General features: G+C 44.9%; 1 protein-coding gene across 3 annotated transcripts in view; it reads left to right on the top strand.

The window, feature by feature from the left end:
- The window catches only part of MARCHF3 (membrane associated ring-CH-type finger 3), a 150,329-nt gene that overhangs the window by 94,199 nt on the left and 28,870 nt on the right, over positions 1 to 27,260 (top strand). For all 3 annotated transcript variants that reach the window (XM_024757185.1, XM_024757186.1, XM_024757187.1), the window contains exons 2-3: positions 13,524 to 13,767; positions 16,626 to 16,830. In XM_024757185.1, the coding sequence (XP_024612953.1) occupies positions 13,580 to 13,767; positions 16,626 to 16,830 (393 nt within the window). In that variant the 5' untranslated portion in view covers positions 13,524 to 13,579. The remainder of the gene's footprint in view (positions 1 to 13,523; positions 13,768 to 16,625; positions 16,831 to 27,260) is intronic.

A 27,260-nucleotide genomic window follows, 5' to 3' on the forward strand; every position in this document is an offset into this window, starting at 1 on the left:
CAAGCAACTATATGCCAATAAAATGGACAACCTGGAAGAAATGGACAAATCCTTAGAAGTGCACAACCCTCCGAGACTGAACCAGGAAGAAATAGAAAATATAAACAGACCGATCACAAGCGCTGAAATTGAGACTGTGATTAAAAGTCTTCCAACAAACAGACGCCCAGGACCAGATGCTTCACAGGCGAATTCTATCAAACATTTAGAGAAGAGCTAACACCTATCCTTCTCAAACTCTTCCAAAATATAGCAGAGGGAGGAAAGACATGGAAACAACCTAAGTGTCCATCAACAGATGAATGGCTAAAGAAGGTGTGGCAGATATATACAATGGAATATTACTCAGCCATAAAAATAAATGAAATTGAGTTATTTGTGGTGAGGTGGATGGACCAAGAGACTGTCATACAGAGTGAAGTAAGTCAGAAAGAGAAAAACAAATGCTAACCCATATATATGGAATCTAAAAAAAAAATGGTTCTGAAGAACCTAGGGGCAGGACAGGAATAAAGACACAGACGTAGAGAATGGGCTTAAGGACACAGGGAGGGGGAAGTGTAAGCTGGGATGAAATGAGAGAGTAACATTGACATATATACACTACCAAATGTAACATAAAGCTAGTGGGAAGCAGCTGCATAGCACAGGGAGATCAGCTCGGTGCATTGTGTCCCCCTAGAGGGGTGGGATAGGGAGGATGGGAGGGAGACGCAAGAGGGAGGAGATATGGGGATATATGTATACATATAGCTGATTTACTTTGTTATACAGCAGAAACTAACACACCATTGTAAAGCAATTATACTCCAGTAAAGATGTTAAAAAAATTTTTTTAATTATAAAAGAAAATTGTAACACTTTTTACTGGTGAGGCTAGTGATTTCTGGCTTCTGTCCTATTCAAGTTGACTACTGCCACTGAATACGATGGCACCTATTTTCCTCCCACTGTGCACATATTAGAACTTTACAGTAGGGATTATACTTGAGTAGTCTCTAGGCTCTATGGCTCAGTACAGAATGGTAAGATTTTATGGTGAATTGTCAGCATAAGCATGGCATTCTACTATAATCATTAATTGAATAAATTAAAGTTTTATTTGATTGAAAAAAAAGATGGCATTATACGGGGCATGCGCGTGTGTGTGTGTGTGTGTGTGTGTGTAGGATATGCTTTTACTTGCATTAGCCAAGAAGTCAGAACCTGAACATATGACTGGAGATTCAAATATCTGAGTAACAATATTACTTTCTGACAGAGAACTATTTACTAGAAGATTCTCAGTAGGAACTGAATTGCTTTTATTAGTTTATTTAAAATGTGCATTTCCCTTTTTTACCTCTGTTTCAAAAGGGAGTATTTACGCTATTTCAGAATGTGTGAACATCCTCCGTTTACAGAGCCATGGAAGATGTTTTCTGCCAGTTCCCCTGTTCAGCAGCTCTCAGTGAGCTCCAGTTAAGCCAGAAAAAAACTGCTGCTATCCTGCTCATCATCTTTGGCGAGCATTTCCTAACCCATCCCCCTCCTGCACAGAGCAGCGGATCCCCACACTGGTGTCTGCAGGGCCATTTAGGAATCTCCTCTGATCCCATCCCTCTGTTATTCCTCTTCTCACTGCTTTGCTATTCTATACTCAGTTTCCAACTTAATAGAAATGCAGGTGGGCACATGAGCGTCTAGGTTTACCAAAATACACATTTTTCATGAGTGCTTCCCTCTTGGAGTGTGTGGACAAAGCCAGCATATGATCTTCCCATTATCACTCTGTTTTAATGTCTAACTGACAGATGCCTGTCAGTAAAACAAGGCAATAATGGGCAGAAAATATCTCTGCTCTTAGAGAGCAAAAAAGAAAGACCCTGGATTCCTGTCGTCTCAGAGACACTTGTCAGCCGTTGTTAAGGAAGACTTATAAATGCCTCAGTGGCGAATACCTCTGAATGGCCTGAATGTTTTCACCCTTATTAGTGAGAAGGTGAAAAGGGAGCTGTTTCTCATACATGTGCAAGTTTCACCCACATGCAGTTTCTTTCTTCCCCTAGTGGAAGCTTGCCCATCGTGTTAATGTGCCACCATTGCAGCCTGGAGCTGGGTGTGGCCGTGCCAGATGGCACCTGCAGGCTTCATTGGACAGGAATGGTTTCCTGATGGGTCACAGACGAAGCCCAAAAATCTAGTACAGACTTGATGACCTTAGCTAGTCAGTCTGAAGTGGTGTAGTTCTGCCGACTGGCTTCTACACTGGCGGCACCTTCAGATATATTCAGTGAATGATAAGACAGTGGAAGTCACTTGCTCACGGGAGCAAGTGACACCAAGTCAACTGTGCCGCAGTAAGCCGAAGGGGGTAGATTTTCAGATTGTTCTTGTTTTCCTAAGGGATCAGTAAATGCAGAAGACCTCTGCCTTCAGGGAGTGTTCAGCCTAGGGAAAGACTCTATCAACCCTAAAGACAAGAGTCGTATACCAAAGTAGGCAAGGGAAACAGTGCCTGGCCTTCCAGTGAGAAGAGAGATACACAATGGCAGGGACTTGGGCTCAGACGTATTTTGTGTCCTTTTTCATTACAAATCCAGTTCTCTATATTCAAGCAGAAGGGTTAGTTATTGGGTGGTGATTTGATTTTTTTTTTAATTTCAATAAAGACAGATGGACCTTTAAGAATAACATAGAAAGCAACAAAAACAACTCAGTTACTATAGGATGTACCTAAAGCACCAATTCCTTACTCTGAAAACTGGCAGTCAAAGGAAAGAATTAAGCAGTTATTATGGCTTCTCTGTGCAAATTGTATTTCAGAATGACCAGATTGCAAGTGTTGATGAAGGAAAATTCTTTTTCACATGAGAACTCTAGCCACTAAATGTGGAAGGGAAGTTAGAATTGGAAAAGCATAATTCTGTAGCCCCCAAATGAAATCATTGATTCAAGCACCTGTCATAAATGGGATGCAATCATTAGCCCATTAGGTATGTTATGGGGAACTCCACAATGGAGGAATCAGGCTGCCCTCGCCTGAACCCTCTAAAAGTGGTTCATTGTTATCTTAGGAGCCTGCCCGCTCTGATGCAATAGGTAAGTACACAACATGAGCTATTGTTGCAGAAGAGTTGAACTTGAACTTAAACCAATCAGTAAGGTTCCAGAAAATACAGGGGATAGAAGAAAAAGTTAAATGATACTACAAGAAAAATTAAGAACGTAGCTATTGGGATGGGGCTTAAGAGGAGCCCTGTGCCAGTTTCTTTAGCAAGACATTGGCAAGGGGGAAAAAGGGAAGTGGCTGTGTGCAGGTGAGAGGGACTTAGATGTATCCAAATGTTATACCTTGTCTGGATCATTTAAACAAAGCAACCATAAAAGATTTTTCAAGACAGTTGGAGAAATTTTAATACAGTTTGGATAACAGATGATACCAAGGAATTATTAAGTTTGTTAGGTATGATAATGGTTTTGTGGTTCTATAAGAAATGTTCATATTTTTAGAAATTCATACTTAAGTATGTAGGGGTAAAATGACAATTTCTGAGACTTGCATAAAAATCTTAATAGGGTGGAAGGAAGGAAGCAAGGGTGAAACAAGTGTAGCAAAATCTTGCTAGATTGGGATGATGAAGAATATGTGGGGTTACTGTAGTTTTCTCCCTATTTGTTTGAAATTTTTCTTGATAAAAATATTTTTTAAAAAGAGTAACAGCTGTCTCAGAAGGTGGTGGGGAATCCACTGGAGATGTGATTAGAAAAAGGTCATTATCTGATGATCAAAATTTTTATGTTTTTTTCTTTTTTTTGAAGATATCCTTTATTTAAAAAAAAAGAAAACTAGTTTTCTAAGATTTTGGGGGTAGTCACTGGAAACCAATTTCATTGCTTCATGTCAAGCAATTGGAGGAGAATTTGGGAGACAAATAGTCTCCAATGTGAAAGTGAATGCTGATCTTAGCTGGAATAACTTGCTTTCTTCAGTGTCTGCGGTGGCTGGTCTCCAGGGACTTATCTGGCTACATGTGTTTTTCACATTTATTAGTGAAATTGGAGAGTCAAGAGTAAAACACAGTCCTCGGGAACATTGTGTTAATTTGTGACACACTAGAGATTTTTTAGCCCATAAAGCAAATGAACAAGCTCCATAGGGGTATAACTGTTATTTTCACCCTCAAAGGCAGTAAAGACCCACTGTATTTATTAAGTAATTAGAGAATAGAAAAGGAATAGTGCTATGAAAATAGAAAAATAGACCCTCACTATTGCTATTAATAGTGTAACTTTTTTGTCTGTTCTGAAGGAAAACTACCATCAGATGAAAATTTTAAAGTAAAGGTAGACCTCTGCTTTAATATTTGGTTGTTTGGTCTTGGATAATAAGTTAATTCAGTGTCCATGTAGGGTTGTTTTTGTTTCTGTCAAACAAGAGGGGTCACATTAAGGAACCTCACTCATTATTTTTGCAAGGACGAATACACAAAGAAATGAACAGACCAGATATTTGATTTAGGACCTTCCTCCTGAGTGATTGAGTGGCCTAAGGGAAGACAGCCCTCCACGTAAGCTGATGCCCTGGAGCATTTCTAGCAGACTTTAAACACTCGGCTCCGGTGGAGGCTTGGGGAGAGAGTGGGCTGGTTCTCACACTAAAAAATGTCCAGATGAAGCTGACACTCCAATGGGTGTGGGCTGTGTAAGATGCGGGGCCAATGCAACCATCAATTCAAGATGCAGGGCAAGATGGGACAGACGGCCAGAGGAGCAAGTGTGGGAGGGGACATGTGCTCTACTTAGAAATCAGAAGGCCTGAGAGGCCCCTTTGAAGGGGTTTGGAAGCGCTTTGCATTGAGGTAAATAGGAAGTATCAATACGAATGAGGCCCTATTTGCCACCAATTTCACGGTCCACAAGAATCCAGAGTATACAACTGTCAAGAAATTAAGTGATAAAGTGATCTCAGATAACTTGGTCCTTGGCTAAGTGTTAGTTTTTTCTTGTGCTTGTTTATATCTTGATGGTTTAAAAGACTGGACACATTCTAGGGAACCAATAAAAAGAAACTGTGGTTTTTGTGTGTATGTGTGAGTGTGTGTGTAGTGGAGGGAAAGGGGAGCAGTGTCCAAGAGCTGAGAAGAGTAATTCCAGGGAGCATTTCTGTCTTTTTTTACCTATGTTATACAAGACTGTCAAAACAGAACTGTCAGCAGTTCTGCCCCCAAAAGACATTCGCTTGGGAAGATGGTAGGGTAGTAAGGATGACTACAGAGGGGTGGGCTAGGCAAGGGGATTAGAGGTACGGTCTGGAAGGGACCTCTCTTCCCCACCCTGGTCCTCGGCTGATATGAGCTGACCCTGCTACACTGCAATCTTAAGCACTGCCCGTTACGAAGTGACCACCACAGGCCAGGCACATACCTACCCCAGGTCCAGCGTGTAAGGGAGGAAACTGAGGCTTAGTGCCAAGTAAATTCTGAGTAGCAGTTCAAAGCCAGGACTCCTTGATCCAAAACTAGGGCTCTGTCCCCTCCCCCACAAAGGCTCCCAGAGGTTCCCCTGAATCCAAAGCCAAGTATGTACAAAGGCAACACAGAAACACCCGGAGACTCTGACCACATGGGAAAGAACCAGTGGCGTTTGGGGGACTTTCAGTAATATGAAGCATATGATAGGGAGCCCACCCATAATGCCAAAGACAGAGCTAAAAAGCAAAATCCAAAGAGTTTTTGTCTTTGCTCTGCATTTGCCTTACTATTCCTTGGCGAGCTGAGTAACTTCGGATATCCTCGTGTGTAAATGGAGGTCCACCAGCCAAACGTCTCCTGGGGCTCCAGCAAACACTGCAGGGAGACCTGGGCCTCGGAGCCTGGCAGAATGCAGAGCTTGGACCCTACCCCGTGAGAGAACAAGACTGCAACCTCCCCATGGTCTTGGTGAAATGCAGCTGGGGAAAGCCCCAAGGAACCCTGGGGCTTAAAACAAGCCACAGCTGGCTTTATTCCAAGCTCTGGGAGGCTGGGGTCAAGATGGAGCACATCTGTGTAGCTAGTACCAAGTTGTTTGTATGGAGGAGGGTGAGATATGACTTGGAATGAACCCCAAATCAACTTCCTTTAATGGCGGGCATTCACTTGGAGGCTGGTGGAAGATGTGTATGAACCTATCCACAAATCCAGAACTTGTAGTCCTTAAAGCGTATTCAGCCCTCATTTGTAGCCAAAATATTTTCCTTCCATATCACCAGACATCCTGGTCAGTGTGCCGTACCCTCCATACCTTCCTTACGCTGAACAGGTAGCCGTTTGGCACTGGGCGCACTGAATATCATTTGAAGCATACACTTTTCTCATCTCTGAGTAACGTCCCATGAACATCTCATTCTGCTTTGCCTGCTCCCCTCTATTTTTTAAACTTGACGTTTAAACTTTTCTGATGTGCCCTGATGGTTCCCGAGCCCCTGGAACCCAACCAGGCAGCTCTGTTTCCCCATGGCTCCCCTAGCTCAGCAGGGCTCCTTGTGCAGGACCAATTGTTATTTACAAGTGTGATTCAGCTGTCGCTGTGCCTCTGAACACACAGGGTTGTTGTAGGATTTTAATTGCCATTTTCCTCTATATAATTAAAATGAAGTGAAAAAAATGGGATAGCCTCCAAAATCTGAATTAATTTCATGAGTACTTCTTGAGGGGAAAAAATATGTATAAATATGATAATCGTTACTTGATTTGCCTTCAGCAGAACTAGAGGATTTTACCTGGCTGAAAAAAATATATAGTAATTTTAAATGGAAGAAAACTTAGCCTGATACTTCTTGTGGCTGAGAATCAGAATTAATAACGTGGATTGGAAATGATAAATAACTGGATATCAATTTCAAAAAGAACATTGGGAACAAGCTATAACTCTCTCTGGATCCAACTTGCCTTATGCTGGTCTGGGTTTTTTTCTTCCCATGGTTCATCGTTGGTGTTTACACGTTTCTCAATAAAATGCCATAACCCCCAAATCAAAAATTCCTTCATGCTCAGAAACAGGCATTTCACCTGCTTACTCTGCTCTGTAAGTGTGACAATGAGCACATAGCAGGGAAGAATGAAACGACAAAAAGAGAAGTTGTTTTTTTTGTTTGTTTGTTTTTTTAATTCACTGGGCTCCCAGTGTTTCACTCTGCAGACTCATCAAACACCTGATAGACATGTTTATAAAGACTTGGATGGTTACTTTATTTGGAATGACAAACTCTCTGCTCTACATAATGAGGTCAGTGAAGCATCCAGAAAAGAAATGTATAATTTGGTAGCTTGGGTCTGTAGGCACAGCCCTGCTGCGGCTATTTAAGTTTAATGAAGCAGCTATTTTGCCGCTAACACACTCTTAGTGAATAGCCTCCTTGGTGCGTTTTTGAAAACTTAAGTGTTGCTGGTAATCATGTCCCAGCAATCTCCTTGGAGAGCCTTTGTGCCATATTCTCAGAAGAAATATGCTGCTTTTACATGTTAATGGTTTTGAAATTAGTCATGTGCTCCATTTCCATTGGAAAGGAAGGTCAGTGTGTGATTTCCTGCCTGCCTTCATTTTTTCTGAACATTCAGGATACTCTTAAGTCAGTCCATCAGCCATGCAGTGCACTGTCTGTTTATAACATGCCTGAAAAGCCAGGGAAATGTTCTATCAAAGAGCGATCCTATTCTCAGAGACTGTTCTTAGAATTCAAAGTCTAAAAATCCAACTCAGAGGAGAAAGTTCCTGGACAGGCCATTATTGCTATTTTTTCCCCTTTCAATCACTGACCGACTTGTATCATCCATTCCTTGGCCTCATTAGAGGAGGCCTTGCTCCCTGAGTATGCAGCTCCTCGAAGGAGACTAAAAGACATTTTTGAGATCCTTTTTGAGGCAGATTTGCTCATGTAAAACTAAGGTCAGTTTTCTGAATCCTGGAACAGCATTAATGATGCACAGCTCTGTGGGAGCAGAAAGCCATCTAACCATTCCATAGTTCTGCACTTTCATTCCCTCAAATGTAGGGCATTGGGTGGTATCCCCCAAACTGGCAAGGGTGTGATTACTAGCGGGAAGGTGCCATGTCCTCATGGCTCTGCAGCCCTGGAGAGGGTCTGGGGAACACTCCATACTGTTTGGTGGCCTGTGCTTTCCCTTGGGAAATGTAAAGCAGGACTTGAAATGGTTAGACCCTGCACCACCAGAAACTTCCTAGGAATACCTAGTAAGTTCTCAAAAAATGCTTGTTTGAATGGATAAAATAATGAACGAATCCTTTGATTTGCTTTGTTGGCCAACTCTGGCTTTGGAGGTCATACAGGGCCCTTCCAGGACATATTGAGCACCTGAGGAGCCTACTTTTTAAAATCTCTGGAATTAGCATTAGGGTTGAATTTGGAGGTCCAGTCTGGCTCTAGACTGCCGCGCGGAGCTTGGGCGCTCAGACCGCTGCCCATGCAGCCCACACGACCAGATTAGCAGCAGGGCACACACACCCTTATGCTCTTGTTTTCACCTTTAAATCCTGTGGGTAATTTTTATACCCAAATAGAGATGCCAACGCACCAGGTACCTCCCCAAAATAGCCTTCTTATCCTACATCTGAGAGATTAAAGTTGACTTGCACTGAAAATGCAGTTCTGATAGAAGCAGGCTTAAAAAGGCAGCTGGGTGTGGCTTGTGTTTTCTTTTCCAGTGTATTTAAATTAGCTAAGATAATGGTAGCTGCTGGAAAAAATAGACACGAATACCAAACATAATAGCAGTTTTTTCATCGGGTATCTGTACTAAACATTTTCATGGAAAAGTGCAACCTGTGTTGGGGAGTGTGAAGGTGACAGGTCTTGGGAGGGTGAGGAGACACAGGCTGCAAGCAAGACTCCCTTTGTGCTCCCCGCGGGGAGGGATGGAGTGGCACAATGTCAGGGCTCAGGTGTGACCCAGAGGGAGCAGTGGGTACAAACTGACCAGCCATGGAGGAGAGCAGTTATACAAGATGGAAGAGATGCAACCCAGGCCAGGAAAAGAGCAGGAAAGGTTAATATAGTAATAAAATGTGCATGTGCATGGCTCCCTGTGCACGGCTCATTCCAGCTTCCAGAGCACGTTCGCATGTCTCGTCTTATTTGAGGCCTCACAAACAACCAGAGGAGCTGGCTCAGGAAGTATCAATACCCTAATTTCAAATGCAAGTAATCTCAGCAAAGTCGGAGAGACTGAATGGTTTACGCAGGCATGTTGTGAGCCAGGGCGCAAGCTTGGGTGTCCTGCCTCTAAGAACAGAGCCTTGCCCATAACTCTGTGGTCCTTATGGAGGTTCAGGGGCTGTGAGGCAAGAGGGCTGCACAGGTGAGCGGGGCTCTCTTCCCTGCCCTTCCCCCTCGTCCTCTGGACGCATCCTCTTGATGCCAGCCATGTTCCCATGGAAATCACTTACTGACAGCAGAAACGCAGCCACAATTAGGTGCAGCCTGGTTGGGTCCTTGCTTTTATGAAACTGTACTCTGTCCTTTAAAGGGGTCACAGTTTCACAGACAGGCCTTTTTATCTTTACCATTGTCTAATCAGGCTTTCATTTCTGTAGCCACTCCTTCCTTTTCTATTTGTCTCCCTCTCATCCACCTATTCCCAGCCCTCCCACTGAGTGCAGCTGAACTTGGCCAATGCCAAATCATGCTTTATTCTCAGCCTGAGGAATTATATAAGGTGTGAAGCCTGGCCAACAAAGAACTCCTCCTATCAGTGTAATTTGAGGTTTCAAGTGTATATGGACACCACTCCCTCCCAGCATCATGCTTTTTGTCCTGAGAAATCCCAGAGAGCAGCGCTCTTGGGTGGAGTTCCTAGGGGCGGTATTGATAAGAAAGCAGTCAAATGGCACTTGAAATTTTGTGGAAAGATCAGTGGAAGACCAGTGCTAGGCTACAAACCCACAGCTCAGCTCTTTCTAGCATCCACGGCAGCAGCCTGCTGTTTTCCCAGGTGGCTCTGAAAGAGAGAGGGAAATGCAGTGGGCCATTTGTCACTGCCTGAGGTACAACATATGCATGCCAATTGGTGCCCACAGCCTGCAAGGCCCACTCCTGCCCCACACCTTGATCTCAGCCCCTGGGCTGCTTCTTTTTTTTTTTTTTTTTTTTGGTAACTCCTATTGCGGAGCACAGGCTCCAGACGCGCAGGCTCAGCGGCCATGGCTCACGGGCCCAGCTGCTCCGCGGCACATGGGATCTTCCCAGACTGGGGCACGAACCTGTGTCCCCTGCATCGGCAGGCGGACTCTCAACCACTGTACCACCAGGGAAGCCCACCCTGGGCTTCTTTTGACTGAGGTTGGGGAGGTGTGCTTCCTTCTCTCCCCCTCCACCTGATTTGATTCCCTCTCTGGGGCTGGAACCAACTCAGTGCTTCCCACCAGGATCGAGGTGCCAATCGTCTGTGTAGCCCCTCCCACCCCACTTTCAATTCGAGACATGGTCTTTGAGGAGTGTGCGGACTCACCCTGGCATGCAGGACTTAGTATCTCAGGGTTATTCTGGTGTGTGCTGGTCAGTGGAGGTGCTGGCGTGTTCTTCAGTGAGTGCTGGACTCGAGTATCATTTCAATCCTAAGTTGGGTTCAGGGTTCTGCAGAGATGGCACGAGGGAAAGAGCCAGGGCTTGCTTGCAGAAGAAGGCAAGGTTGAGGAGCCTTTTATTTCTTTATGCCCAACTCAGTGCCTGGCACTCTCTGTGAATGGAATAAACTGATCAGATGGTGGGTAATATCCCTTTCACCTTTGAGAAGACAAGTGAAATGAAGAATATCAACCAGAGGTGAAACTACAGTTTTAAGGAAACTCTACTTCCAGAACTGTGGTTTTTTTTTTTTTTTTTTTTTTGCAGTATGTGGGCCTCTCACTGTTGTGGCCTCTCCCGTTGCAGAACACAGGCTCCGGACGCGCAGGCTCAGCAGCCATGGCTCACTGGCCCAGCCGCTCCGCGGCATGTGGGATCTTCCCGGACCGGGGCACGAACCCGTGTCCCCTGCATCAGCAGGCGGGCTCTCAACCACTGAGCCACCAGGGTAGCCCTCCAGAACTGTTTTAAGGGCATTTTATTGCAGATTTAGGTCAGACATTTAGAACTACTTCCTTTAGTGAGGACTTAATCCAGTCTAGTTATAAGTGAATGAACTTGGGAACCTTGTGTGTCTGAGTGGCATTCCCCTCACTAAGGGCAGCCTCACCGTTGACCAGCCTGGCCTCCTTTTCTCACTCTACATCCCTTCTCTGCCTCCTTCCAGCTCCGTGGAGTGGAGGGAGGGAATGCTTGGCCCTCTGAGCTGGAGTTAATGCAAAACCCGAAAATAGACTCTCAGACTGCACCCAGACATAATGATTCCGTGAGGCAGGAAGGTCACTGTGTCTGCTTTTCCTGCCAACACACCCCTGGCTCTTAATCTGTGGCTGCCTTGTGAAGCAAAAGAGCTGTGCCAGGAAGTTACACTTTGTGACTGTGAGGCATTATGAGAATTTAAAATCATGTCAATGGGGATTTATAAAGGCAGGCCAGGGGACAGGGGTTAGACATAGATTTCGAAGCCGACCTTTGAACATCCTTTTTGTTCTGTGGCCCCAGCTACAAATCAACTCCACCCTGCCAACCCTGCCAAAACTTAAAAAGTTTACTGTGGTTATTCAAGTGGTGGGGTTTTGAGTGATTTTCATTTTCTTTGTGCTGTTCTATACTTTCTGTAACATATATTCTTGTTTTTGCAATGTGGAAAAAAAAAAAAAGCAACAAATCCTCTTTAACAAGGAAAAGTATACTAGCTAATCATCTCATTGTGTTTCTTGAATGCTTGGTACCTGGGGGTTGAGAAGCCCACCAGAGTCGTGACAGTGACATGGAAGGGGCAGCCCTGCCTCTGCCCCACATCAGGCCTAAGACCAGGGCTGGTGTCCACAGCCCTCGCCCCATTGCCAGGTTCCAAAGGGCTCCTGGAAGAGGCCAGACCGCAGACCCTGAGAGGACTAGAGGCAGCCTAGGAGAACAGGAAAGGGAGCCAGCCAGACACCTCAGCAGGAAGGAGGGGATTCCGTTCCCATCCAATGGTCAGGCCTGTGGGATATGTGCTTGTCAGCAGGGACAGTGTCAGCTCAAGTTCATCTGGAAACACTGCGTTCTCCTCCTGAGAACGTCCAGTTGATGCACATTGTTCTGGAAGTTGGGCAGATCCTATTTTCCAAACCTGTAAGAATCCAGTAAAATGTAACAAATATCTGGGAGAAAATAACCCTTTGAGGAATTCCAAACATGCTCTTAGGGTTGGGAAGCAAATTTGTTTAGACTTGGGGCCTTGACCACCCAGACTGGTTATCGACAGGAACTCAGTCTATCCATCAAGCCTGCCACTGTCCACTGAGTCCAGGCTGTCCCAGGCTTAGGAGCTCGAGGTGAGCAGACTGGGCAGAGATGGTCCATACGGACCATGAAACTGTGTCCTCCCACCTTTAGACATAAAGAATTCCTCCTGCAAGTTTCTTAAGTCCTCTATTTCTTACACATCACATGCAGCTCTATTATTGGATGCAGCAGGGTTCCTTACTCCACTGGGTCTGAATGCTTTGAACTTGAGGTCAAGTTCAAGCCCACAGCACACAGATTGGGAACAGAATTTCTTGCACTCTATGTGGTAGACTATGTGTCAGCGAGGTAAGGCCCTTATTAAGAATGGATTATTCTTCATAGGTGGTAGAGATCTCATTCATCAGTTTCTTGCATTTGCCTATGTGTTCCCCTATGATAAGGCAAGTGTCCCTGGATTTTAAGTGGTACACAAAAACCCAAAAACTTAGTACTAATGTATTTATTGTAATGTCCTTTACAAATATATATAACAAGCTCATCAAACTTATCATTTCATGAATAACTTTAAGACAAGGCTAAAATAGGTTAACTTTTTAAAGGAAAGTAATTTTCAAGACACATTGAGCAGATAATTGTGTTATGGAACACAGATATGGGAAAAGTCAGAAAGGTGGTGCATTTTTTTTTTTTTTTTTAATTTTGGCTGACTGGGTCTTACTTGCAGCATGTGGGACCTAGTTCCCCAACCAGGTATCAAACCCAGGCCCTCTGCGTTGGAAGCGTGGAGTCTTAACCACTGGACCACCAGGGAAATCCCCCCAAGCGGTTTTAATAATGGTTCTAGTAACTTTGACAGAGTGTTAACGAAGACTTACTGCTTCTCTGGCCCAGATTGCGAGAAGTGCTTATCTTCGATTCAGACCTGGCTGCAGGGCCATCGTGCCCTCCCCTCTCTGATCCTCGATGTTTACGGACACCGACACGCTCGCTGTCCTGTTCATAACCACGTCCACTGTTTCTTGTGGGCTGAGTGTGCGCGTGCGTTTTAAATGGTAGCGAGATAATGTACGGCGTCTAGGCCACCCCTGTTATTTCTATTAAATAATGACATGATGATGGTGGCCTGTAATTGTCCATTTTCTATTAACCACCCTGACCAAGTAAACTGTTTTCTGATCTCTCTTAGATGGAAATCCTGTATGAATGTGGAAACCATTAGCAGAGTAATTGCTGTCCGTTACCATGACAACCAGCCGCTGCAGTCACCTGCCCGAAGTGCTGCCAGACTGCACCAGTTCAGCTGCACCGGTGGTGAAGACCGTGGAGGACTGTGGCAGCCTAGTGAATGGGCAGCCACAGTATGTCATGCAAGTTTCAGCCAAGGACGGGCAGCTGCTGTCAACAGTAGTGCGGACCCTTGCCACCCAGAGGTAGTACCACAGTTAAAATCAATTCGGAGGGCTGTCAGATGGGAAATGCTAAAGGGAATGTAATTAGTGCTCAGGTCTTTGTGTCAGGTGAGAGGAGGTACTGGGAGGGGGAAAAAAAAAAAAAACTACACATGTTCTGTCATGGCCGTTTCTATAGCAATGGGGCAAAAAGATAAAACTCACGTTGTGAACTTTTCCGCTTAAAGTCACACTTGCAGAGAGGCAGGCAGGGGAGGATCCCACAAGACACAGGGTTGCTTGCTTAACATTTGTTATGTTGACCTTACGACAGTAATTACGTTTTCGTTGTCTCCAGGTGCTAACAAAGGTAGCCCTTTGTTAGAATAGAATGGAGGAGGCCCCTGGTTTCAGATGACTGAGCCAAAGTGATTGGATATGTGGGCAAAACTTTTGAAGTGACGTTCTGACATGCAGGCTACTCAGCATGCCGTGGTGGGGGCTGTCCACAGCTACTTCCTGGGGGAGTCTCCTCTGGCGCATCCCCACATGGGGGCCTCTTCTGCTGCTTCCTTCTTCGCTCTCCCTGCATCCCAGCCACGATCCTTCATACACACTCTGCCCCGTGAAGTATCGTTGTCTCCCCCGAGTGATAGACCGGAGCCAGAAAGAAGGCTCTGAGCAGCCCGGAGACGGCTTATCCAGGCCAGCACTTTGTCCCTGGAGGTCTCCTCTGGTGCTCTTGCTGCCCACTGGCAGGTTGAGAGCCACAGGCTGCCTGGCCACTAGGTACTCCTTGGCTTCTCCGTTAGTTTCAGAATGGGTAAGTGGGATTGGGACTTACGACTGTAAAATACTGGACTTGCCTGTTGGTTTCAGTGCTGACACTTCCGGCCCTGAAACTTTGAGTCAGTCACTCAGACCTCGACGGCTTACTTTGGTCTGAGCAATTCAGCCAACCCCTCCGGTGCAGATACAGGCCCACCTACGTGCCCCTGCAGCAGGACTCCTAGTGACACCACAACATTCTCTGTCCTCCCCTCCTAGCCCCACACATGGTGGCCACCAGACAGGGACTCACACACTGCCACGTGTTGTAAACATTATCCATGTGCCATCTACTTTCAATCCGTGTGGCTATTGCAAAGGGAAGAAATAGGAAAAAAATTTAAGAGGTCAATGTATATTTTTCCACCTCTGGGAAAACTTGTAACCATCAGTTAGGTAGAACTCAGTATACGATGAGGGAGTGAGCATCACTGCTCTGCTGTGAACTGAGACGGAGAGTTATGTCTGCATAGGCCCCCATCACCTTCGAGCCATCAATCACCTCATTTGATCAGGAAGAACAGTCTGCAGAGCTGAAACGACTGAGACCTGTGAGCCAATGTGCGTGTGTGTGTGTGTTCTACCACATAGAAACGTAAACCAGAGCTTTTACAGCTTTACACGCATTTGGTTCAGTGTGAATGACAGAGGCCAGTAATAATGAGAGAAAAAAGTCAACTCTTTAAACTTTCTTTTCCCACCCCTGAGCAGGAGGGGGTCTTTTGGCAAGTGGGAAGGAGATCCTTTCCTCTTTTAATCCCCTTTTAGCCTTCACTCATTCCCAGGATCATCCCCAGAAAGGCCTTTCCACAAAGATGGAGTCAAAGAGAGTGATGGGCATAAACCTGGAACACTGTCATCTCTGGGGGACAGGAAGAGGCGGGAGAGGGTGGGTAAAGAGTCTGGTCCTTGGGTTGACGCATACAATGATGACATTTTAAAATCTAATACCCAATAAGGACCTCTAGCAATATAAGAAGACATTAATCGGAGAGGGATATTCCTCCAGTATCCATTGAGAAGTGAGGCCATATTGGTTTGAGCCTTCCATTGGCCTCTGACTTATGTGATGAGGGCCATGTTTTTTGATTTTCCCCAACCTGAGTTTTTCTACAAGCGAAAATAGTTACCATTAACTAGGCACTTACCACGTGCTAGTCCCTCTTCTAAGCTTGTAGTCTGGACTATCTTTTCTCATCCTCACAGTCACCATATGAGGAAGGCACCATGCTTTGTGCCCATTTTACAGATGAGGAAACTAAAGTCCAGAGAGATGCTGTAACTCACCCAAAGTTAGCCAGCTCGTGAGCAGCGGACCTGCTGTTCGAGCCCAGGCAGCTGTACTCCAGAGCCTGCCTCAAAAACCACTACCCTGTGTGTCCTCACAGAATGTGCAGGGGTGGTGTTTCCAAGTTAAAGGCCAAGCTGTGGACTGAGGCCACCTTGGTAGCACGTACCATTACTCACTTTCAGCTTACTGTCCTCAGCGTCCCAAAGTGCATCCTAGGAAAGCTCCAAGGACCAAGCTGCCACAGCGTCGTGCTCTGGCTCAGACTGCAGTTCTGTGTGGCAGCTTCAAGGTAGGCCGCCAGTCCGTTTCCCTCCTCTCACTCGCCTATCCCACTGAAAGAAGAAAGGAAAGGAACCTCTGGGCATTCAAAAGTGTCCCAGCCTGGTTCAAAAGATGCAGCTTGTCTAGAAACTACAATTGGTGTCGTTTCAAAACAACTTCTTAATAGCTAGGGATGATTTTTATTTTTTGATTGGTAGTTTGCCTGAACTACTTCGATGTCTAAGGTAAAATTAACACATTGCTCCTTTTCACTCGCTTATGACCCTGGTCCTACCTGCTCTGGTATTGGTCACCCCCTATTTCTTTGTATTGACAGAAGTAGACGCCCAAGGACCCCAGCTCCCACTACTGCGTGCCAGTGTAGATCTCGGGTTGTAAACCAGGTGTCTGTTCTGAGCAGCTGCCTCGGGTGAGGGTCCGAAGGACACAGAGCCAGAGGACCACGGCATGGCAGTGGTTTCCAGCCCGTTACCAGCAGGTGCCCCTTCTTCTCTTGCAGCCCCTTCAATGACCGGCCGATGTGCAGGATCTGCCACGAGGGCAGCAGCCAAGAGGACTTGCTCTCTCCATGTGAATGTACAGGGACCCTGGGGACAATTCATCGGAGCTGCCTGGAGCACTGGCTGTCATCCTCAAACACCAGCTACTGTGAACTCTGCCACTTCAGGTTTGCAGTCGAGCGCAAACCCAGGCCGTTAGTGGAGGTCAGTAATTGGGGCACGTCTTGAAAACTTAACTCTAATGAGCAAATGATGTCTGCTTTTATGCCCAGATCACAAACCCTGTGCAGCTTCACTGAAGCACAGTAATAGCTCTGTGTGTGTGTGTGTGTGTGTGTGTGTGTGTGTGTGTGTGTGTGAGAGAGAGAGAGAGAGAGAGACAGACAGACAGAGCCAGCACTAAGGAGCCAACAGTAGAGAGGTGACCTCCACAAGGTGGAGACGAGAGAGTGGGAGAAACCAGTGTGAGAAGGGACGTTTAGAGACTTGATCTCCATTTCCCATTCCTGTGACGTGGAGCAAACAGATCAAACACTGTTCTCTTTGCACACCATCTGCTCACCTTGAAGCAACAGATAAATGGGCATTTGGGTTGCCTAGTCTGAGGAGTCTTTGTGAAAAAAAATAGTAGCATTGTATAATGCATATAGACCTAGACTTCTGGGTTTGAATAGTTCTATGACCTTAGGTAAGTGACTTCACCTATTGGAATTACTATGAGGGTTAAATGAGTTAATATTTATTATACACTTATAATACCAGATACATATTCAAGTGTTTGAATAAGAAAAGTATCAGTCTCTCCTAGGAAATTACATGCAAGCTTTTTTCAGCTAATAACCTGAATCTCTTTTCTTAAAGAGATTCTTAGGATTGGAATCTCTTTTCTTAAAAGGGATGCTGTCAACTCAGCCATTAAAATGTCAGGACATTCCTTTTCCTATTTTAGGGGCCATATGATGCTTCTTTAGACCCAGGGTCTGGTCTTGTATTAACTGGGGGAATTGGAAAAAATTATTAGATTATTTTTGCCTTCTCTCCTACCCCCAACTTCTAGTCAATCAAAACTTGGATATCGGCAACAAGAAATATTCTAATACATTATGAAGCATAGCTAGTTGAAAGGGACCAACACATTGTGCCTATAATCCAGTCAGGCTGATAACCTCCTCCTTATTTCAGCAGCTGACCCAGTGGAACTTTGACATTAAACTAGAGCTAGAAATCAAGAAGCCCTTCTTGGAGGCTATTTAAAATGGTGTATTAGCGCCCTGGCACTAAGACTCTATAGGGAGCTCAGCTTAAACATTCTTTTGGTTTTGACCTTGAAAATTTAATCAGGACTTGTAACTGGGGCCTGTTTTAACTATGACTTGCTTGCCAAATGGCACAAAATTTATTTGACTTGCCCCAATAAACACTATGCTTCTCTTTAAGATTCTGGATCAGGTGACCTCTTAATTTAGGTATCTTGCTCCGTGACATCCACTTCCAGAAATTCGTTTTTGTAGAGTGCTGTGAGGGATTTGGCCCAATGCCGCATTCGTTGGCATTTGCATTTCAGAACTTCTCTGCAGAGGGGGAAATATAATTAAATAATAAACAAAGGAGGTGCAGACTTCCAAGCCCAGTGGCAAACGTTAAAAAGAAGCCTATTTCTCCTTTCCAGAAACTTTTTGGAATCTTCCCAAGTTGATATTGCAGCTTCGTCCAGGGAAGCCGACTTCCCAAAGTAAGGAAACCCTGCTTTGAATGGGTTGCATCCAGTGGTCTTTTTTTTACCAGTCTATCCCCAGTAAAGAAGACTTTTGCTTGGTAAAAACCCCAGTGTGTGTATGCATAATACAATAGATAACAAAGGAGGGGGTGTAGGTGCGTGCGTGTCAGATAACACATATGTGTGAACCTTTTCAGTCTCAGAGAGGGACACGTACCCCAACACAGAGGTTTCTTCAGAGCTGCTGATGTCAGGCTACAGACAGACTCCAGCATCTTAGGCAACTGTCATTAAACAAGGAAACGAGGCAAATGACCTTGAGAATGTGTGAGGTGCTCTGCAAGATTTAGGGCCTCGCCTACAAAAACTTCACCCAAACGGTCACTGGTGGTGAAATTTTCATTGCACAAATGGAATGTGACATTTTTCAGAGTTAATGATGATTGAACAAGTTGAAAGTGAAAGGCAGACCTTCTCAAGCCGGGGAGGCTGGCCATTTGATCATCCCATGGCGAAATGAACTTGCTGTTTGACCACAAGCAAGAAAAAGAAGTTGTCTTTGGTTTCTCAGCTGGAGGACAAATGAGAACCAGGTGCAGGCAGATTTTTAAACAAATGACATTACTAATTGACTTTTATCCTCTTACCAAAGGGCGGGTTTATTCACAGTGAGCATTGCTTCCCAATATGTTTACCTCTAGATGGACATGAATCTTTTTAGTAAATCAGCAAAACCTGCCTATTTGGGTTAAGCATTAGGAGTATTGTTACTTCATTTCTCATTTCCACTCTTTTAATTGCTTTCATCATTACTTTATTTACCAGTTGGATCTGCCTTCTCATTAAAGCAAGAAAATTCCGTAACATTTCATTTCAAAATCAATGGGATATAACAACGCCATTGCTAGAGGAAGTGGTTGAAAAAGTCATTTATAAATTTTGTCAGCATCCAGACGTTACATCAGTCGGAATTGTTGTAACACCTCAGACTCCCATTCTTTAGTAAACTCTCAGTCCTTCATTCACCGTAAGCCTTCGTCTTCCTCAGTATTCCTGCTGGGAAGGCACTTCCCCTTCCATCTTTTCCTACACTCTCTGCAACCAGCAGTTAGATGTTCATTTTGAACATATCAGGAACCCAGAGCCATCTTCTACACAGGCTGCTACATAAAGTCTTTCCTCCCTTTCCCTGCAAAAGGGTGAGTTTCTACTCAAAATGGCCAAATCAATAGGCTGGTTACCATTAGCATCTCCAAATAGGGTATCACCTCTCCACTTACCACTGACCATCTGGGTGGTGTGGCTGTTTCTCTGAGCTGCAGTGTGGAGGGTGAGCTACAGGCTCTCTGTGATCTCTTTGGCCTCTATAAGGCTCAAATTCTTGGGCAAAAAAATACATTCTACACTTAAAATAAGTACATTGTATGGTAAGTAAATTATACTTCAGTAAGTTGCTTGTGTGTGTCTGCTTACTTACCCACCTACATGGAGGAACTAAATCTGTTAGTCTTTTAAGTTCATTGCCAGTTTTATACCCTAAATATTTTCTTGGTGCTAAGTAAGCAAGTATAACAAGAGTTAGTTTCAACCCAAGAGAGCTGCATTGCGATCATCCGGTTTATTCAACTGTGGATGAATTTCCTCCACTGTCCAGCTAAGGTAAATCTCCTAAGATCTGTGCCTACTTGGGCAAAGCTTGAAAGGAAAGCATTCGAACCGTCCATAGCAAAAAGGAAGAGCAGATGTAACCCACATACATATCATACCTACACAGCCAGCACTTCTCTCATGAAAGCTACATATTTTTTGTTGATGACGGAAAATGTACCCAGTGGCGATTTGTCAGATGAATTAGCTCCAAAATATTGACCTGGTATTGGCAGAAAATAGACATCCACTAACCATAAAAGGATTCACGGAATGACCAGGCTGGGTAGTTTTATGGTCTCCTCCCTGTTTGTTTTCAGTTTTCCTCATTTCTATCTGTAAGTTGAACTCTAATACCATTCTTTTATAAGGGTGAAATACAGCAAACCAATAAAAATATCACAGTTTGTTCCCAAAAACGTGCGCCTTGACTTCAGCCTGTTGCCATGATTGCATATCGGATTGAGCGGTTTGCCAAGGAAGCCCAGGTTGCTCTGTGCAAGTAGCATGCCTGCAACATCAGCTTCCAGTGATGGGAATATCTGCCAGTGGGCTTTCCTAAGACGTGTATCAGTAACACCCACCCTTGCCCGGGAAACTCATGAAGTAATAGGTCAGCTCAACCATGTCGTGATTAAAGTGAAACAGCCAGGAAATGGTGGAAACCTGCAGGAAAGGCTTCCTAGGATCTGATCTTCCTCCAATCAGGGAGACACGGTGATGTTTCACAGAAGGAGTGATTAGGTTTCCATATTCCTATTTCCTTTACCCAACCCCAGCTGACTGATAAGAATCGTATGAACAATTTTAAAGCTGTTCCCTGTGAGTCAGAGGTTGAGCTAAATGGAAACAGACTGTTTTCACACATATCAGTTACTCAGAATAATAGGATATAAAGGGAACTGAGGATTAAGGATTTTTTTTCAAACTTTTTATTTATAATTTTTTTTTTAAGTCACTGGAGGAAAATGGTTTTAAAGTGTGCCCTGGATTCAGTGTCATCTCTAGCTATACAACAGGGAGCAGAGTTGAACTGCTGTGAAGAAATGCCTTTGTACCTTGGTGCTTCACTATTTAATAGATTTGAGACTTCACCGAAACCCTCCTACTGTGTTTCTATCAGACTTAGGTGAGGACGTTGCTCACTTCGTTGTAGTGGGTTTGGTTTGGTTTTGATTTCCTTTTAATATTTATTTTATTTTATTTTATTTTTGGCTGCGTCAGGCCTTAGTCGCGGCACACGGGATCTTCGTTGAGGTGTGTGGGATCTTTCCTTGCGGCACACGGGCTTCTCTCTAGTTGTAGCACACGGTTTTCTCTCTAGTTGTGACATGTGGGTTTTCTCTTTCGTTGTGGCGCACGGGCTCCAGAGCGCATGGGCTCTGTAGTTCGCAGCACTCAGGCTCTCTAGTTGAGGCGTGCGGGCTTAGATGCCCCACGGCATGTGGGATCTTAGTTCCCTGACTAGGAATTGAACCCACGTCCCCTGCCTTGGAAGGCAGATTCTATACCACTGGACCACAAGGGAAGTCCCTGGTTTTGATTTTTAATGTATTATTGGAAGTAAAAACGTGAGCTTTGTGTTTCAGAGTATTCATTTTCATCAGCAAACCCTTGTAGCATTGGGATAATTAGGGAATGACACCAGAGGGGGTGTAAACTGATTGAGAAAGCTTCCCAGGCATGAGGACCACCTACTTCCTCGAAGGAAGGCAGGCAAGCTCCCCTCTTCATTCCAACCCGCGAGCGAAGGGCAGGCCAGTGAGAAAGGTGGCTGGACCATATTCACAGCATGTGATAGGCAATCACGAAGCCTCTGTTCGTTGAATAAACGGATGAATGGAGAACCTTCCCTCCCCCAGTTGCAAACCCTGTATCGTATTTGGGGCCTGTGGTTGTAAATCAAAGAAAATGACCCTTTGCCCTTACAGTTCAGGACAGACAGACAAGGGCTTGCTTATATGACACAAACTAGCACCACTGCTTTGAGCCACACAACAAATGTGATGATTCTCACAAATCCTGGCTCCCGTTCGGTCATCAGTCCTCCATGAGGTTTTCAAGAATGGCAGGTGGCAGGAGCCCTGTACCACTGGTAGCCAGTGGGGAGAAAATGTATGCTTCAGGGCTTGGCAGCGAGACACTTGCCCGAGTCAGAGGAAGGTTTTGGGGGATGGGGAGGACCAGGCCGTTTGGAAAGATTCAGGCCCAGCTGGCGTTTGTCAAGCCTTTCTGAATCCAAACTCTGGTCAGGCAAAGGCTTCACCATAGTATTGGGGGAAAACGATCGTCTTACCCATTTGGTAGATGAAGACACAGGTTTCCGGTGGTTATGTGAGGTCAAGATCCCAGTGAGGAGGAAGGAAGGTCTCAGGAGCTGCACTCAGGCCTCGCTCTCTCCTCCTGTATTCTGGAGGGACGAATGGAAGACAAGCACCGCGGCAGCATTTGCACAGTGAGATGGGGGAGGGGTTTACCTGAACCCACCAGGAGTTCCCACTTCCCACCTTCCTGTGCACTGAGCACAGGTCCTCAGCTCTCCTGGGGCTGATCAGGCCCCTCCTCTATGGCTCCATCTCCCAGAGGCAGCACTTCCACCCGCTCCAGGCCAGGCTAAGGCCTCCCAAAGCAGAGTCAGGACTCGTAGCATGAAAGACAAAGGAAAGATAATGTACCAGAAAGGGGAGCGTGTGGAGGGACTTTGTGTCTGTTTTCCGGACAACACGGCAAAGACCCACTGAGTGACATCTGTGCCGGTGACTTTTCCTAGCAGGGCTTAACATCCTGGCCGTGGCTACTGTTCTAGAACCATGAGACAGCCAGCTGGCTGCCCACCACCTCAGTGAGAACCTGAACAAGTCATTTCTCCTCTTAACGCATCAGCTTCCTCACCAGTGAAACAGAGCAGAACTAGCCAACTGGCGACCTCATTCACGCACACAGGTGTGCTTTATTGAATGAACACTTTTTAGTGTGAATGCCTTCAGGTGAGACATGCATGCACTTTCCAGTCCCCCCAGGCCTTACCTTTTGCTTACACCCACCCAGCCCTCTTCACCCTCTTGCATTATGTGCCCACTATTTACATTTGAGATTCCAGAATTGGGTGATGTCTTTCAAAGAGTTGAAAAGAGTTCGCTAATGCTATGTGATTTCTTTCTACCAACATCTTTCTTCCAGGGTAACACAGACTGAACTTAATGATCTCTCTTCTATTGTCCGCACATTATTAGTGGCTGGTTCAACACCACACAATAAATAAACCACTAAGAGACGGGGTAACAGCACCAACAGTGGTGAGGAGTACGTTGTACCGCAGCATCCCTTAGTGTTGGCCAAGCACTTCCCTGACCTCTGATAAGGTTGCTGAGCAAGCCACCGGCCTCCCCATCCTTTGTCCAGCAGCTGAGATGACCTGCCTGCTGACCGAAGTCCAGCGATGCTTGATCCTGCAGTTGTTCAGTCTTGGATTTTTCTCTTGGTTCTGGTGATTAATTTGGCAGTCGCTTCGTTACTTAAAGCTTAGTTACAAAGAAGCTGTTTTAAGGTACCTATTAAATTCGCAGCTTGCTTCATTAAAAATCACTTCATTAAAAAAGTAAGCCAACTGAAGTGTTCACACGGCCATGCCGGATGAAAGGGAGCTGACTGACTGGTGCCTGGGTTTTCAGCCCATCCACTGCTGGGAAAGGACTGATTTGGGGGGGAGATCCTGTTCCATGCACTCAAAGAATTACATGACCAATTCTAGTATTTTAAATTGTATTGATACTTACAGTAAGCTTGGGTTGAAATACAAATTAGAATTCACGTTTTCAAGAGGACCTTTCTTGGTCCTAGTAGCTGCCCTCAACCCCTCCCCACCTGAGGGTTTCCTGCAGCAAGGCGCAAAGATGCGAAACACCAAGAATTGTTTCACACAACTTTTTAATTTTAATTATTCTGTGCTTTAACACATACAGAGGAGGGCAAAGAACAATATATAAACAGGTTTGTATCTACCACCTAGAATTAACGAATGTCACCATTTTGTGAGTGACATACCTTTCAAAGAACAGCTTCTTGAGAGGGCAGGGAGAAAATGTCTGGAGTCGTCACTAATTCATCCTCAGGTAGTCTCAAAGACAGGAGAAAATTCAGCCAGGTTTCCCTGAAGCACATCTGGGCCAAGAACAAGAAGTAAACAGAATGAGAGAGATAATCCTGAAAGATTCCAGCCCCTTTGAGCTACCTCCAAATGTAAGAACAAATAGTACAGGTAGTGCTGGCCACCGAGGGGTCCATTTCTTGGAAAGGTAGACAATTCGAAGTTACTATATGGGAGTTCGGGGGGCAGTGGGTGGAGGGGAAAGTGTCCCTGGGCAGCTGGCGGGAGAGCTTTGTAAAGGCGGGTGTGATCCAGGAGCAGTGAAATGTCACTGAATGAATACATCCAGTAATCATCTCTCTCCTAAGTCCTGCCGAAATAACAAGGCACAATTAGCTCACAGGAGCTGCCCTGTGCAGGTAGAAGGCACCAGGTTGAACTGAAGTGAGACATAAATTGCATAAGCCCTGGTGCAGACTTCAGGTGCAGAGTTACCAAATATGCATGAAACTCCCCGCTGAGGGCTTCTGCCTGCCCTGCTCTTGCCTTTTCAGTTGTAAGTGCCAACACCTGACACTTTTAAATCCAGAGAAAGAATACACATTTTTAAACACACAATGGTGTGAAATATTGTGAGCAGTACATGATTATGGTTAAATGCTGCCTAATGGGCAATTATATTCGAATGAGCCAAGTGGAGAAGTATCCTCAGTTAAGCAGTGGGAGCTCAGTGGTCATTTATTCACTGAATAACACCCTGCTTTGCCCATTTATGCTAAGATCTTCGTTTTCTAGCACAGGCACAGATCTTGACATGACACTCCAATCCTGGGGCATTCATTCATTTCGCTGTGACTCCATCTATTTTTATCCTTAAGATGTTCACACCCCAGAGTTTTCTCTTCTTAAATTATTTAACCATTTCCTAGGCAGAAGGGAAATATTATATGCTATACACATTATATAGTCATCTTATTTCAATGTCTCGGGTATCCCTAGAATGGATACTATCCCGTTTGGTAGATAAGGAAGCTGAGATTCTGAAATCTCACCCTTCAGAGATCTTAAAGACTTTCAGCCACAGGGCTAGTAAGCAGAGAAGGCAGAAGAAGAATGCAGGTTCCTCTGGCTCCAGAGCGCATGCACTTGCCACCATACCTGGCTTCTTCCTTCCTGGCTCAAGACTACTTTCTTTCACTTGCTTATTGACACACACAGGTGCAAGCACACACAGAAGTGAGGACAGCCAGCCTTTCTAAGGGACTAAATGTCCCTTAAAAAGGAGAGAATGCAAAAAGTGATGATTAAAGCCCTGATTTCCTCTTGACATTGGCTTCGTCCGTGAGATCCAGAGCTGTTAGCGGGGAGGGCAGGATGAACAGGCAGAGCACAGAGAATTTTTAGGGCAGCATACACCACTGCAATGGTGGCTATACCTGTCGTTACACATGTGTCCAAAGCCACAGAATGTACACCGGGAGTGAACCCTAATATAAACTGTGGACTTGGAGTGATGATGACGTGTCAATCTAGGTCCATCGACTGTAGCAAATGTACCAGTCTTGAGGGGAGGATGTTGATGATGGGGGAGGTTGTACATGTGGGGAGGCACTGGGTGTATTGGGCCTCTCTGTACTTTCCACTCAATTTTGCTGTGAATCTAAAACTACTTCTAAGAAGTGAAGTGCATTAAAACAACACAACCACAACGAGCTGTGCCGGACTCCTGTGTTCCGGGGCAGTGGAATGGCAGTTCTTCTCTGTGCTCCTGATACCCTGGTCTCGGGGAAACAAAGCTCTTAGGTACACCACCCTATTAGAAGCCAGAAAACTCATTCTTCGTTTCCAAGGGACTTTACACACCCTGACTTTTTCCCTTTCCATCTAGTTACTCTTTCTCTGCACTTGCGTCTTCATTTCCGTGAGTCATTATGTCACCCATTTCTTCTGAGATCTCTCCTAAGGGAGAGATGTTATTAGAAAGCCTGGTGAACTCAAAATGTTTGAGCCTTTTCCCTCCTTTCAGGAACAGGTTGTGAAGGTTAATCGCTCATAATATGGTTGTACACACACACGAGGTAAATTTCTTTAAAGACTGTCATCTACATAACTCGGATAGGTGACACTGGTCTTGCAGCTCATGAAGGAGAACCCTGGTTTTTCTGTTGAATTATGTATGTAATTGCCTCGGTTCTTCGCTTCCCTTTCTTGACAGGTGCCGCAGATTTGGGGAAAGATAAGAAAGGCTCTGTCAGGTCTTGTCGCTTTGCTTTCCTCCTCCATATTGTTCACTAAACTTACATTCCTGTGCGGTGCCTCACGGCTGCCTGACTTCATTCGTGAAGAGACAGGGACCCCGTGAGATTGTCTGGGATAAAACTGTTTCTTTGCCATCCATTATTACAGAGCTAGAGGGATAGGTTTATGCTGTGATGGATACATGAGAGCAAAGTTATGTTTGTGTGTGTCTAACATGAAAGAGAAAGTCTTTTGAAGCTTTTAGTTTAGAATACTGAAAGGCAGGCTTAATTCTTCGGTGTGCCACCTATTAAAATGTGTAAAACATCTGTTTGTGAAGACTGAGGTCAGATTAAAAGAAGAAAATGAAATATTTTCTACTCATTATTTTATCATCACTTCACCTCCAGCGACCCTATTAGAGACAGAAAGTTGGCATAAATGGTGAAGTTCAAAATCTTTTAGGGCTCTGAGGGAAAATGGCTAGTGTAGTACACGTGAAATGCTGCTGCCAGGTAGGAATAGCAGGAAAGTTGTAAAATAGAGTTTATAGGCATTAAGGACATATCTGTGTAGAGTCAATAAAAGCAGAAATCAGCAGATGAAGAGAAAACATTCACCATCCTAGAAAATTATGCAGCCCCTCCTAACACTTTGCTTACTTCCAAAGGCTAAATCTTTGCATTAAAGCTGGCCGATGATGGGAGACAAGGCCTGAGAGATGAAAGTAAGAAAAGGGCTCTAATATTTTGCTAAACACTGGCTCATCTGCTTAAAAGCTATGAGTTTAATGTTGAAACCCAGAAGTCATTCGTTCATCAAAATATACACATTTTCGGCTGCTTGTAAGATGTACCTGACAGATGCATATGTCTGAAGTATGACCCTGTTGGATGAAGCTATGGCAAGGCGGAAAGAAATATCTACAAAACAGGGTTCATGCGG

The sequence above is a fragment of the Neophocaena asiaeorientalis genome, unplaced genomic scaffold, assembly GCF_003031525.2.
Source record: "Neophocaena asiaeorientalis asiaeorientalis breed wild unplaced genomic scaffold, Neophocaena_asiaeorientalis_V1.1 scaffold149, whole genome shotgun sequence".
NCBI classification, from domain to species: Eukaryota; Metazoa; Chordata; class Mammalia; order Artiodactyla; family Phocoenidae; genus Neophocaena; species Neophocaena asiaeorientalis.